Source organism: Gasterosteus aculeatus, chromosome 10 (assembly GCF_964276395.1).
Source record: "Gasterosteus aculeatus chromosome 10, fGasAcu3.hap1.1, whole genome shotgun sequence".
NCBI lineage: Eukaryota > Metazoa > Chordata > Actinopteri > Perciformes > Gasterosteidae > Gasterosteus > Gasterosteus aculeatus.
This window is the reverse complement of record NC_135697.1, coordinates 6,930,591-6,945,982: the sequence shown is the minus strand read 5'-3', so window position 1 is coordinate 6,945,982 and position 15,392 is coordinate 6,930,591. Positions and strand designations below refer to the sequence as shown.

The window sequence follows — 15,392 nt, the reverse complement described above, 5'->3', positions numbered from 1 at the left end:
TGAATAAGGACCAGCAGGCTACTATAAATACACCCCGGACTCTTGAAGCAGTCTGGCGTACTGACTGGGTGACACAGTGGGGGCCACACATCAACGCCACACTAGTCCTGCTCGATGGACATACAGCTGTGTGAAAATATGTCTCTTAATTTCTGTGCATTTTCTGCAGTACATCTTCCCTGCTGTGATGTACTGCAGTGGCCTTTCATTTGATGTCTGTGACTGAGTTATGCTTGTCTCCCCGGCCTCTGTCCCTCATAAATCCAATGAATTACTAAGGATGCCCCCCTCTCTGCCATTAACCCCCACCCACCCTCCACCTCTCATCTCCCCCTTCCTGAACGAGTGATCAATTAAGGGCCTGTCCAGCTCTCACTAGGCGTCAGCACTTTCTCTCCTCCCCCTCTTAGCTCTCCTCTCTGTCATTTTTCTCTTCATTTTGGGGTCGGGGCCATCCAGTGCCAACAGAGAAGATAGGGAGCAGACCAAAGGTGGTAGAAAAAAGGGAGAATCCTTTATTTTCAGGGTGGGAAATGTACAGATGTTCAGGGTTGAGGTGTCGGTGTACGCTGGAGGGATAAATATCTTTCCACAAACCTTCCAGCAGGAAGTTGCGCTCCGCCCGCTGGGACACTCGACTTCAGAGAGGAGGAGAGAAGACGTGGAGCGGTACAGAGATAAAGTATTTGTAAAACTGTCTCACGCCATGTGGATAGTAAATGTGTCAAGCCCCCGGAGACGGTGTAAGTCAAGAATTTATTAAACCTATTTTGTCCTGTTGGATCTTTTGCGCTTAATAAGCAAACTTGATTGAACTCCTCACCGGATGAGGCTGCGCTTTTATTACTGTCGTCAAATCCCCTGAAAACTGAGCCGCTCATTTATCCTACAACTGACAAGCGAGGTCTGGAATTCCTTACAAGTGGCCAGTAAACATTCGTTTTCAAAAACGATGAAAAACACATCATAACTTTGACCACTTGTCTACTCTTTTCATCTGAAGTCAAGTCCTTCACGCGCCGCTCGGCTCTTTCAAGCATTAGCTAGAGCACCACATCAAATTCGTATTAATCCGGAGCTGAAAATAGTCCGTGGCCAATTCCCCGTTTTGTCCTGTTTGGCAAACACTCAAAAATGTCTGTGCTCTGCTTTTTTAGGAAACTTAATGTGAAACTACGCGCTTGTGGCTTTAGTTTAAACATCAGAAGCAAATCGGCACGAGGCTGCACGTCACAGACTATGTAACATAACATGGGGTATGTTGACAATATAGAGTAACTCTTGAGGGGTTAGGTCTAGTTCTAGTAATAGTTTTGTACAATTTGTAGGTATCTCAAGTGCAAGAAAACACATTTTATCCAGTTTTTAATGCTAATACGTTTGTTTTTACAGTAAAATCCTGCACCTGATATTTCTACATTTCCTTTCTGTGGCGTCCACACAGACACTTATACTGAAGTCCATCTTACCGTATCTTGGAATCAGTGAGGCATTGAGAGACCCATTACCAACGCTTTATGTTAAAGAATAGAGCTGTTAAAGGTGCATTTTTAGCTCCACTCCTGACTCATGACCCATAATTCCCTTCTACTCTTGGGCCTTGTCCAAAATCCCTCCATTATTAAGTATTTCATCTTTTGTTGCCTTTGTATTACTGGAACTGTTTTTGCAGAATTTGTACATGCCACAGACCTTTCTCTCTGGATTAGGGAACGAATCCTCTTAAACATTGGAAGTTTGATGCTTTTAAAATGGCCAATTGTGAATACAGCTGTTAGACCATCATCCATACATTGGACTTGGCTAACTATGCATTCAGCACACATTCAAACTGCTAGCAGACAACTCAAATCCTCTCAAACCCAATCTTGTCAAAGACATATTCTGTAGAACCTTTAAATCACAACATTCAATCAACTGCACTCGATTCTATGAAAAATACGACTCCATTAACATCTCGCATTTAATTTTAGGTTGGTGTGAACGTCCCTACGTAGCTATAACCTCCTGACGGGATCTGACAGGGTGTTACTTCCCTCATAAAATTGAGGATTTGTTCTTATCCCTCTCACGTTTAAAGACCGGATCTCCCATTTCAGATATTGAACCTTTAATATGAGATCTGTTGGTCCATCACGACCTGCCAGATGCAGTTAGGTGAGCGATTCAGTTATTAGTTACTGGTCACTGCGCCGCGGATGACCGCTTCATTCAGTTTCCCGGGCGGGATAAGCGCTGCACACTTTGCCCGCTGCGAAGAAGCTTTTGATCTCTGCTGATTGTTGCAGATTGGATAATCGTCTGAATGAGATAAGGCTTTGGAAATTTAAAGTGGTTTGCGTCGAGGAGGAGGAGGAGGAGGGGAACTTCATCTTTTAAAAGCTTATTAGTCTTAAAGATTACTCAAGGTCTTTCAATTTGACGGTCATCAGATGAACGTGATTTAATAATAGATGAGATCCTCTCCTGTTCTTCTCTGCTTCCCGATATTCAGTCCAATTTTGTATATCCGAGCATCCAGCGGGTTACTCCTCCGAAACCGAGGCTCAACATCGCTCTTTGTTGTCGATAAAATTCATTCTATCCTCCTTACGACACTGTTAATGAAAGAGTCTCCAACGCTCTTAAACGATGGAATCCGTTCTCAACATGTGGGAGTGACGAAATGTCTTCCTTCCTCGCGAAGAATGATGAAATACCCGTCTTACTGTCTGCATCTCCCCCCTGTTTAGAAGCTTTATTACTTGCTTTGGACTGAATATTTCTTTCTCCTCATGTTTGTGGCTGAAGTCTTTGAATTTACCACAAGAAACAATTTCACCTTTGTTGAGAAGCTGAAGCACCCTGCCAGGCATAACCTCATTTAGGCTCACTCTGTATCCCACTTCCTCATCAGTTTTTCTTCTTTTACATCGGTTACAAAACAGAATGTATTGCAAAGAAAACCTTCTTCTTTTTTTTCCTTGCAGTCACAAATCACAGAGCTTACAGTCGGCTGGAAATTGGGTTTCGCTGGATCCGGGCCCACGCGATCCTTCATCCTATATTTAATTCCCTTCATCCTTTTCTTCACGCTTCTCCTCCTCTTTTAACTTTTTTGCCTTTTTAAATAAAGTCTTTCGAAATGGCGTCCGCAAAGTTTGGAGCTGACATGAGGATGGAGATGGTGCATATGATGTTGAAGACGCTGAACGCCACCAGGCACAGGCGGTCGATCACAGCCGCGGCAAATTTCCACTGGTCGGCCACGCTCTCCGTCTCGTCCTGCTCCCGGAAACGGTCCGCCATGTAGCGCACCTCCTCCAAGATGGCCTGTAGCTGGGCGTCTCCTATCCCTGCAGCCGGGCACCCGCCGAGCCCTCCGGCTCCACCTCCGAAGCCCCCGCCGCTGGAGACGGTGCTGGGGCAGCCCAGAGTATCCATGTTGGGGATGGGGGGCAGTGGGGAACTGCAGAACTGGGATGGGAGGTGAGGAGGCGGGCTGCCTGGTACCCGCGCGGGCCCCACGGAGATGTTGTTCCTCTGCAGAGGCTCTGAGAGTATCGAAGGGTCCTCCATGCTCTGGTAGCCCATGTAGAGCAGGTTCCCGTTGTTGTTGGCACTCGACTGGGCGTGGAGGTGAGGGTGCACCGCGTGCAGCGGAGCCAGGTTCTGTGGGTGCAGCGGGTGGAGGGTGGGGTCCGGCGGATTCGGGATGCTCCCGCTGTGGGAGCCCGAGGAGCATCGCCGCAAGTGGGGGGCGCACGGGGGCCGCTCTGGGTCATCACTCTCTCCCGGACGCTTCATACGCAGGAACCACGCTACCCACTGCAGCAAGACGAGCTGCACCTGCGGAGGGGAAGACGTAGAAACTGAGATTTGTAAAGATGAGAGTGGGAGAGCATAAGAGAGGCAAAGGACACAATGAGAACGCTGTAAAGCATTGAGAGCCTCAATTATTACCACCTAAACATTCTGACCTTCACATTGCACCAGGTAAGCTGGGTGAATGGCCTTGTCGGGGATTGATGCTTGCAGTGTTTCCAACCTTGTATCTTGTCTTAAAATACAGCTGCGCTTGCATAAGTAGGAGTAGGAGATCCTCGCTAGGGACAAAGTGCCTGAGGCAGAGGAGATCTTTAGCTTTAACCGTATCTGCGACAGAGAGGATACTTGCAAAGACATTACATTTAAAGCGTGGAATTATTGAGATTGACTGTCGGATTGCAGCGTTATGAGCTTTCAATATGGTCTCAGATTAGCTGCTAAATTGAGTAAAGCCTGTTCTGTTCTCCTCTTGTTTCTTCTGTTCTTTCTCAACATGAAAACAAAACTCCCTTGGAAAGAGACCACATGTCCTCTGAAAGAGCACATTAGTCCAACAGCATCCACGTGGTCGTTTGGTATCTAACGAGAAGCGAATGTCCCGACTGCTGGATCAGTTTCCACCGAGTGTGTTAACTAGCTGGGTTGTAATAATGACCTGCGATGGTTCAGTGCTGTCACCTGGACCACATCAATTAGCTTGCTAATTGTCTTAACCGGCCATTCGTCAGCTGAATGTCAATGTGTCGATAAACGAGGCATCCTGCCTTTTGGACACATATTGATAAGTGACCTGCGAACCGTTAAATATTAAACAATGTAATTTATTTTCTTGACTCAAATTACGGATTTATTTTATTTGCCAGCCGATCTTTAACAATAGCATCATTTTATATGACATGTCATTTTTTCCACATTATTTCCATTCCAACATTCTTTTTTAGCATTTAACAGAAGGCAAGAAGGCAAGACTCTAAGAAGAGGGAATGAGTCTAAACCACCTACGTATCCAGAGCCCGTTGAAACACACTCCCGTTGAAGGCGAGGGTTCGGTGGAACACGACATGCCGAATGAGTCACAGCCCGAGGAAGTCGTAGGATGGAAAGTGTGAAGGAAACTGGCAGAATGCAGGCAGCACAGGCGGGTGAAATGAAAATGGCAGAGTATGATACAACACGAACGATGATGTAAAATCAAGATAATAATAATAGCAATAAATCATATCGGGAATAGGGAGGGTCCCCGTGAACAGGACAGACGGCATGATGTGTGTAACTTACAGTGAACTTGGGCTAATGAAGAGTTTGAGCTCACCCATTTTGGCATGTTTCCTCCATTTGGATCGTGGTGATGATACTGCAGTACCACCACCGTGGCAATGACGGACATCCCAACGATGATCATTATACTGGCAAAGTACTGACCTGGGCGGAGTAGATGTTGGGGTTCATTTTAAAAACACATTGTAGTGTCAACAGTCTGATTTGACCAACAAGAAGGTTATAATGAAAACATACAGACTGCCTCTACGTTGTGTTTGTAGAAGCACGGTTAAGACTGCATCAAGGAGGTTTGTTTTAATTAAAGGAATTATGCTGAAAGCAGCTCTCCGGTGATTATAACTACATTTAATGTCTCACGTTTTTAATGACCAGGATTTGTGCCTTGCATCTGTCTCTGGCTGCAATCTCAGCTCGCAAAATGTAACATCCAGCCGTGTGCAATCAATTTAACCAATTAAAGTTTAAAGCCAACAGATGTCCAAAATTATTAGGTTTTTTTTTTGCATTCCGTAGCTGTGCGGCTTTCTAGTAACAAAGCAGCAATCGTATAGCCATCGCTAACAGATGTTGCTCTGTGGATGACAATGTTTGTCAACTCAGACTGAAACGCCTCGATGACTCCTGGATGCATTGCAGTGAAATGTTGACCACGATCACTCATCGTCTCCAGAAGATGAAGCTCAGGAAGGAGTTTTTGCACAGGTTGACATTTGGGCTTTTGAGTGAGATGTCTCATCAAAACAATTATTGCCATGAAACTCGAGCAATCTTCCCCCGAGAGAACATTTGAATGACTTTGTCAGTTTCATACATTTTGGTTCATTACTGATACCCACTAAACACCATTAGCCTCCGTTAGCCTCTGCTGTCATTTCTGTTCAGCGCTAACGAGCGAACGCTGGGATGCTAAAACACGCCGACCAAGTTGCCCCAGAAGCTCGTTCCTTCTGTCCTCTTGGAATTACTACGGGGAGATTGAAGTCTTCAAGACCACACATCGATTGTCACTGTCGGATGGACACTCCTCTCTAACGAGGAAAACGTCTGGACATGTATTGAAAATCATTAAAGGTTGTTGTAGCAGTGTGTTGTAAAGAACTTGCTCATAAAGGACCATATGAACCACGTGTGAACACACACACACACACACACACACACACTGCCGGCCACGTACCGATGAGAGGCACCGAGTCAGACGTGGCTGGCATGATCTCTGCCACCAGCAACATGAACACCGTGAGGGACAGCAGCACTGTGATGCCTGCAGGTAGACAGATAGACAGACGGAGTGAAATGAGAACTTCCACGTTAGGTTTTATTGTGCGACCAATATCGCGGTTCAGGCCCCTCCAACGAGGAGCGGTACTTGCGCGTTTGGCATCTTGATAAACGATGAGATCACGTTCGATTTATGTACATGACCAGCTAATGCTCGCACAGTGAATTACTCTTTGACATCCTGTAGCTCTGCAAATAAAAAGCTCTTCCGCACAACAGATAGACATTTTTTGAAAGTTGTCCAAACTCTTGCTTGCTAAACGAGAACGCACTTAAACGCATCTTCATCTTCATTTGTCCACCTCCACACTATCAGTCTCACTCCTTCACCGGGATTGAAGGAGTGCTTTGTTGGCATAACTGTCCCCACGCAGGAGCAATGAATTAAACTCCTTGGCTGAGAGAGAAAATATGAACGTTCTTTAAGGATATTAAGAAAATTAAAAACGCGCTCTTTCTCAGAAATGACACATTCTCTTTAAAAGCATTGCCCCTCTCACCCTGAAGTGTCCTCCATCAAGCGCAGGGACAAAGGGAGTATCTCCCTGGAAAGCTGCGTCTGCCCCCCTCTTCCTTAATCAATCCACTAGCCTTAATTACATCAATGGGTTAATTGGCCGTGTAAAGGCTTAGCGTTATTTTCAGCAGAGACATGCTGCGTAATGGCTCCTGTATTAAGGTTAAGAATATGCTGCGATGAAGTTGCCGTGGCTTCCCTTCCGCCTTCACTCAGACAATCATCAAATCGCTGGCCATTATATCGACGACGCGATCGATGGACGTATCCTTTGAGTGGCGGGTCGGGCCGGATATTTAGACGCACTTGCAGCTGTTGTTTGATGGAGCCGCTGCTTCTTCTCTCTCTTCCAGCGTATCGTTGTGTAATGTGGTTGTCTCCCACCTTCCATCAGCCCCCCCTCCCTCGCTATTTTGTGCTGCCCTGTCTCATCCAAATTCTTCTCCTGTCTACATTCTCTTTTCTCTACCTTCCCACACCCATCTGTGCCTGTTCCTCCTCCTCGCATTCCTCCGTTCCTCCTTTCTATTTCATCTTGTGATCCCTCTTCTCCCTCTGCTCCCCCTCGCCCCCTCCCCCCCTCCCCCCCTCTCCCACCTGTGCCTCTTTCATCCCGCCCCGAGCCTTCAGCACCCCCAGCTTCGTTTCTTTTCCCCTTTATACTTCAGGGTTACACACCACGGAGGAGATGTGATTCGACCATGGAGCCTCCCTTGGTGGGTTGGTGATGCAAGGGAAGGGGGGGGGGGGGTTCACCTTTTCAATGTAGATTGTACATTTAGTCCGAGATGCGACTCGAGATGCGAGTTTTTCCTGGTTTCATGTGACTCATTCGATGGATCCCAATAGAAATGAAGCAAAGCAACATCGCCCTCGACTTCTGGTACATACTGGACAACTCTGCTTTCTGACCTACTCACCCAATGAGATCTTCTCCCCAGAGTCCGCCGGAAGCACAAAGATGAGCAGCGTCATCGAAGACAGTAACACACATGGAATGAGCAGGTTCAGGGCGTAGTAGAGCGTCCGCCGCCGTATGGTCACAATAAACTTCACATCCTGGTAAGGCTCCTTACAACAGTCGTAGTAAGCCTCGTTTCTGCTGCCAGGAACTCCTGAAAGACCAGCGACAGAGAGAAATGGACTCTTTTGCTCTGTTACTGAATGTCTCACAGGACGACGTGACACAAGCATCGTTCTCACCGATCAGGTCCCACTCTCCATTGGGCATGTAGCCCGAGATGTCAGCGTCCTCCATCTGGAGGTCCAGCAACCAGCCGTCGTACGTCCAAGAGCCAAACTTCAGCTCGCACTTCTGGATGTCGAAAGGGAACCAGCGAACGTCCACGTTGCAAGTGCTCATGAATATTCCTGAGAAAACAAGTGAGAAGAGCAGGAGGCGACAATCATCATTGATCGAATGTTGACGTTGACCCCTGCAGGTTCAGTGCAGAGGTGACAAATGACCCGTTGGACCTCCTGTGTTGTGAGGAAAACCCGTCCTGAATATCAATTAGCTTGTCAGAAACAATCATTCATTCATTTCATCTCCGTCCAGCTCTAATGAGTGAGTTCTGAACTCAACCCCCTCACATTTTAATGGAGTGGAATGTGCTGCATCACGACCGAGAGTACGCGTTGCCCCGGGATTTTTATTAACCTCGTTTACTCACTCTATTTTGAAATTGGGTTTGGAGGCTAAAGAGGTGAAAGCAGTGACAAGATTACAAACAATGTACCATCAAATAAATGTCTTTAAAACGGAACAACTTGGCAGCAGGTTTGTCACCCGCAGGTTCCAGAAACGCTGCACAACAAATGTTGTTTCTGCTCGTTGGGCTGCCAGCTAAACCTCGGCCACTGCAGGAAACATCGACAGTGACACTGCAGACTTATACAACATGCGCTAAACACGATACTGCTTTTTTTATAATTATTAAGTAAATGCCCTTTTATTTGTACGTGTCTGCTGGTGTCCAACCCCAAGCGAAGAATCACAAGGATCGCAGTGGTCGCTGGCAGACTCCAGCCCTTAAAGTAATTACCAAAATAAATGAATCAAGCCTTGCTGAGCCGTTTGGAGGCACGCAGGACCAAAATGCCACCGTGGACTTACAGCCAGAGACATTAATTATGAGGCTGCCGAATATTTAAGCCTCCCGAGCGACGGTTAGCAGGTTGGAAAGGGCTCTGCAAGCAGAAACTGATCAAAAGCATGACACCAATGTGAGTAGAATAAATGTCCTTTTGTATACCCATCGCTCTGCCAAATCCAGGGACTGACAGACAGTTTCTGTCTTTGCCATATTGAGACAGTTTCTCTATAACTACTCATATTGTGAACTTCTGCCAGAGCTAGAACTTATAGTTCTATCTACCTTTGCAGCCGTGCTCCTTCCTGCAGAGTACGATTTCGTACCCTTCCTTTCATCCCAGACATCCAGTAACCTTCAAGCAACGCTCACATGAAAAGACACCTGGATTTTTCTGCAGTTTAATAATCTCTCACTCTCTCACACACACACACACAGCACGGGCTCCAAAAGTAAAACTACATCACGAGGATGGCGATATGCAATCAAGATAGGAGCCAAAACCTGTTACCGCTTATCTCCTGTTATACCCTCAAAGCCACGACATGACACCTTTACCTCTGCAGCTCGGTTGTCTGCAAATGATCTTGTGCAGCAGACAGCTGAGATCCTCCACCCTTAAATAATTTATCGTTTGTCAAGCTCCTTCTCCACGCCTGCTTCCCACAGACATGTAGGCTATTTACTGATCATAACAACCCCAAAATACCTCATGAATTACAACTAGCAGTGTGCGAGTGAGTCAAAGAAACTAAAAACGAGTTTGCTGCTTTCCCTCTTTCCCTTTTCTCTTCATTAATTCTATTATCTGTGACCATCTTTTCTGTTGCTCTTTCTCATAATTTTTTCTTGCAAAATCTCTTTTCCATGTTCTACCAAAGCGGGGCACTATCTCATTATTCCTTCCCTTGTTGGCTCTGATCCAAATCACAGCATTAGGGAGCTGTATATTTACATTTACATTCAGCTTATTAATAAACATGGCCCCACAAATAGAATTGATAGGGTGGCTTTCTGAGAAGGGAGTCCTCCACTTTTAACCTCATGAGGCCATTTCCCCTCAAAACCGGCTCTTATATTCAATCCAGCCAGCAACAAAGTACAGCTCCGTGGAAACCCAGCGGAGCCTCTTTGTCACCATTACTATGTTATTTTCCCACTGGCACAGGTCTCGCGTTGGGTGCACAACAGGAAACGGAGGAAGCGTGTGCTGACTATTCATAGCTCACAGCGCTGAGAATCTCCAACCAGCGAGAAACAAGCGATGCTGTTTTATTGTGATAAAATATTAATGTCAACTGTACAGACGTGGAAGACATGCAGATATTGCAGAATTAGAGGCCTAGAGGGAGATGAGGAGGTGTGTGTGTGAGACGGAGACGGGACTGAGGAACTGCATGAATTCATGAGATAGAAAGAGAGACCCGCTGACCTGGAGGCAGATACTCGGCGTAGCCGCTGGAGTTCACCAGAACATTGACCTTAAAGGTGGAGTCAAAGTCGTCATCTGCACTGAGGAAGGACAGGGAAGGAAGTGACACTACGTGTTGGAATATAACGCGCGCGTGTGAGACACAGGTAGAGTTGCTCATGCGTGTTTTACCTGTTGTAGAGCAGGATGTCCGGGGTCCAGATCTGGTCCGTGGTGAAGCGGAGGTTCTTCACCCCGGGATGTTCGCTCTGGTTCCACTGGAGATAGTGGTCAAACCAACTCTTAAACGCACAGAGGCACATACGGCGTGTCTGCCATTGCACTGCAGCACAGGCAACCGACGCTATCTTCAACCCCCCCTGGTTTACACGTAAGACTCACCTCAATCCAATACAGAAATCGTTACCCTGAATACTAGTTTAGCACAGTACCTTGCAGTCAAAAAAACAACTCTGCTTTCTTCAAAATTTCAAAGATATTATTAGATTCACATATTGACCTTTATTTTGAAATCCCTCTCCTCCCAATCTCAGTCATGATCTTAATCCCTTATCGCCTCTCTTCAGGGTTCTTACCATCCGTAGCCACATGTTAGTGGTGAGAACCTGGTTCTTCTCATCCTGCAGAACATTAAAAATATATATAAACAATTGCTCCAAAGCCAAAAAGTACAGTGAGTTTGTGTTTCTCCAAATCCTGAAAACGTTGGAAAAACACTCCTGTAATCATCATTATTTTTGAAGTTCTGCTGCAAACAGAATTCTTAACAACTTTCAAACCCTTTTGTGGATGCAGACACCTACCACGTCCATGATCTGTATCATACTGACGGTGAAGACAACGGTGAGCGGTTGGGAGTCGTTGCCCACCGGTCGCTCCATCCGGTTGTAGTCCTTCAGGAGGTTCTTTAACAGGCTCCTCTGGTGAGGACCCTGCAACGACACTGAAGAGCCCAAAACATACGCCGTCGTTCAGATCGCAGGCTGACATCATTAAAGGAGGACTGGATGTCGAAGCTCAAGTTGCTCAGGGACAAACTAAGTCTGTTTTCTGAATAAAAGGACACTAATTTACAAGAAAAAACATCAGCGGGGAAACAAATGAGACTTTTGGGTGGGAGGACAGTCAAATCAAATCAAAGCTAAAGATTTAGCCCTCGAGAACTGAGCTTCCTTATCTACCCCGAGCACCCACACAACACAAGCAAAAACAGAATTGGATGATGACATTTGCAGGAAATAAATATGTATACTTTAACTCCTGTTTAACATTAATTTGAAAGAATACCGGAGGAAATCAACCAACAGGAGACGGATTCAGTTAACAAAAAGGTTTGAAACCTTTTTGATTAACAATAATTGGCACTAATGGTTGTATACTTTAGTTTGAATGGCACAGACCAAATATATATGAAATATTTATATATATATTTATGGACTAATTGAATACACTTGGCAGGTGTGAGTGTAAGTAGACAGTAATGTAAGCCAGAAATGTGCAAATCAATTCAGGAGGAATGTTGTGTAGATTGTGTTTTGTAATTTGTGGATATTTCTAAATCATCGATTCATCCCAGGCTCAACTGCAGGGATTTGTTATTAAATGATGCACAAAACATCTAAGGTTTCTCCAGTCGGTGCAACAGTACAGACATTAGAAAATGGCTGCTGTCACAGAGATTCAACCAGTGCTAAGCCGGATGCCGAACACACTGTGTGTGTGAGACGTTGATGAACAATGTGGAAGATTTCTTTTGTTTCTGACTTTGAAGCCTTTTTGTGGAGAATGTCAGGGTTTAAGGTGCTTTGCTGCTAAGAACATAACGGGTTTAAATCCCGGTGGCCGAGGCAAAATGTTCATGCGTGAAAGATGGTTTCGTTAGAAGCCCTTTCCTTAAATGTAGTGTCTTTAAAATTCAGTGTTTATCATTATTGTCTGACGGTCTTTTCTTTTCAGTGGTGGACTTTCTGGTACGAAACCTCCTCTTGAAAACAAAGAAGAAGAAAAAGCATTTCGCAGCTGGTACTTCTGCCTGTGGGGAAAGGTCAACCGTCAGCTTTTATTTTCACTTCTCTCTCTTGGAGCCCCGTCATCTCGGCTGCAGTAACGCGTCCTCAACACAACCGGAGAAGCAAGGCAGATCTATATGTCCAGTACGACTGTAGCCTGCCTTCTGTAAGAATCGGTAAAATGTATGTAAAATCTCCTGCCATGCGCCGAGATTTAAACGAAACGAGGCTCGTGCAACGAGGTAAGAAACCAATGAAATGTTACGACTGCTCAGATTTTTTTTACACGCTGTTTCTGTCAATCTGCCCGTTTAAACGTCTCCCACAGCGGGGTCCAGGTCAATCAGCATGTGCGTCCAGCAAAACGGGGATACATTGTCAAAAAATCCTGGAGATGTAAACAAGAAAGGCACCAAATGAGCCTTCACTTTTCCTCCCTTGGGGTCTTTTCTCCTCTACTTTGAATTCTTACTCCAACACAACCAACTCCAATGCCCGAATCCCCCTTTAAAATCCCACTTTGAGACTAAAGTGCTGCTGCTGAAATTTTCTGATCCCCCCGAATACATGATGAATGGAGAGAGTCGATCAGCCTCACCGTGAATCAAAGCAGAGAATCCAGAGAGCAGCAGAGCCACCGAGCGCCACATCTTGGCAGTGAGGAGCAGGAGAAGAGAGGAGGCAGTGGTGGAGAAGCGCCGAATGTTGAAGGAGGAAGAGGAGGAGGAGGAGGAGGAGGAGGAGGGGAGGGAAGACCGACTAAGGAAGCTGCTGGAGATCCCCCGGTCTGCATCCAGTCGGCATCAGAGAGAAGGAGTGCGAGCGTGTGCTGGGAGAGAGGGGAGCTGAGAGAGGGAGGAGGAGGAGAGGGGGGTGGGGAGGGGGAGGAGGAGGAGGAGGAGGAGGAAGAGACGGTGGCTGTGGGCTCTCTGTCTCCTTATCCCTCTGGGAGGTGCGACTAAAATGGAGAGCACGAGGGAGAAAAATGTCAGTGAATGGGGTTGAAGATGGAGCAGGAGGTGAAGGAGGAGGGAGAGCTTTTAATTGGTCCGTCGCCATGAGTTGACCTTCTTCAAGACAATAGAAAGACCGTACAGAGCGTCGTAAACAGCGACGGAGAATTGATTAAAAGAGGGGGACGAGGTGAAGTAGCTCTTGGAAAAAAGAGCTCCCGTTGTTTGTGCAAAAACTGAGCACAAAAAACGCGAAAAGGAGAATAGTAACCATCTTTAAAATCCCACGTATTTCATTCCCTTCTAATTTATGTCTGCTCAACATGTGTGGTGTGGTACAACATACGTCACGCATGTACGGCAGCCGGTTACACACATGGTAACACACCACAGTGGTCACGGTCACGCGCTGCTACAGCAGAACTGTGCGTTGTCTGTGGGTGAGCTGCTTCCACTCAGTGGGGGGTTGAGCTTTGAATCATAGGGGCCGTGGACTCCTGTTTAATTGCCAAAGTGCTGGCCTCTGCAGGAGGCCTCGGGAATGTGCATAGTTAAACTCTACTTCTCATTTGTCCCCACGAAATGCTGATGCAAGGGCAGAGGCAGCGAGAAACCAAAAGACTGGAAGAGCGAGGGAGGGGAGGAGGGGGGAGGAGGAAGAAAGAGTTGGACTGTATAATAGATTACCCTATTACTTCCACTGCCCTTCGGAATTACCCCTTTCCATAGGCAGCCTGTCGCACATCCGGAGCGCTCCCCAGCTGCAGATTCACGCTCGGCTGCGCTCGCAGGATGGAGAGTGGCCCTCGGAGGCGAAAAGAAGGATGGCTAAGTCACAGGTTGGAGGGGAGGAAACCGCATCAAGCGTGGAATCTGGACACACAGTGTGCATTAGCGATGTATCGTCAGAGGAGGAGAACCCTGTTGCTGCAGCATCCCGGCGGTATTGCTGCTTAAACGTGTGCACAAAAATGACTTGGAGTTCATCCTGTGAAAGGAAGAAGAAAAGAAAAGCTCCTTGTGCTGTTATGCGCCAAGTATGACACTCTGCCAAAAAAACAAAATTCATTAGGCTTCATAAAACTGCTGATTGAAGGCACCGAGGCGTGGGTGACATCTGGTGGTTTGTGCTCCATCTGCATGCTGGCCGGAGCTCACTGGCACACAAACAGGGAGGTGATGGTGTAGATTAACGAGGACGAATCCCGGCTCAATGAGACGAGAACCGGATCCAATGCCGCGAAGAGACCAGTTGGGATAGAATACTCCTAATGATGATGGGAGCTGGGAGAAGGGAACGAGGCTTGTGAACATCATGATAGCACGCCGCCGCTCTCTGTGCTCTCTTGCTTTTGGGATTCTCATTGCGCGGCAGCGGCAAAGGCCATCACTCTAACCTGCAGCTACAGCTCATCCCTCACTGTTCTAAATGCTCGATGCCGTCCCCGACATTGCTGCCATCAGCCATCGCGGCTGCTGTGCTGTGTGATTTTAATTACTCCGCTGATTGGATTAGGGCCTCTCCTACGCTGACACGTCCCCTCCACTTAATAGGGTATTATCGACAAAACCAGCACATGCATCCACTCGCCTGTGACGTCTGGTTTAGTCGGAGTGGCCTTTTCATTTTTGAATGGAGTTGAGTAGATGAGGTTGTTTTCTAATAGACAACGTCCATGTCTTTGTGCGCCAAACAAGCCGTGGAGAAATTGGGAAAACATTGAACTGTTCTCCACCCAATTAGCTTTGTACTTCTGCATCATTGTCGACGAGGTCGAACCAGATGCATTGTCCCTTTTTAGTCCACATCGTCTTCTCGGGTCAAACACTATAGAAGCTGCAGCAATGAGACAATTAGCGTAGCTTAGCATAAAGACTGGAAACAGGGGGAAACTGCTAGCTTGGCTCTGAAACAATTGTTAAACCTGGCAATTAACATGATGTGTATCCATTGTTTAATATTAAGTGTAAAAATGACATGTTGTGGTTTTATGGTGAATTATGTGCCAGAATCTTTTGGTC

At 46.5% G+C, this 15,392-nt stretch overlaps 1 protein-coding gene across 2 annotated transcripts; it reads right to left on the bottom strand.

Annotated features, from left to right (window-relative positions):
- Window positions 1-490: 490 nt before the first annotated feature.
- On the bottom strand, window positions 491-13,245 carry chrna11 (cholinergic receptor, nicotinic, alpha 11). 2 transcript variants are annotated; one of them, XM_040189002.2, is made up of 10 exons: window positions 13,016-13,245; window positions 11,212-11,351; window positions 10,984-11,028; window positions 10,580-10,689; window positions 10,409-10,488; window positions 8,087-8,254; window positions 7,804-7,998; window positions 6,263-6,349; window positions 5,120-5,229; window positions 491-3,828 (listed from the first exon to the last, which is right to left on the bottom strand). In XM_040189002.2, exons 1-10 carry the CDS (start codon window positions 13,065-13,067, stop codon window positions 3,106-3,108), a joined length of 1,710 nt encoding a protein of 569 aa, XP_040044936.1. In that variant the 5' UTR covers window positions 13,068-13,245; the 3' UTR covers window positions 491-3,105. The 2 variants fall into 2 exon arrangements, with proteins under 2 accessions (XP_040044936.1, XP_040044937.1); XM_040189003.2 differs by having other exon boundaries at window positions 10,580-10,665.
- Between the last annotated feature and the right edge of the window lie 2,147 nt (window positions 13,246-15,392).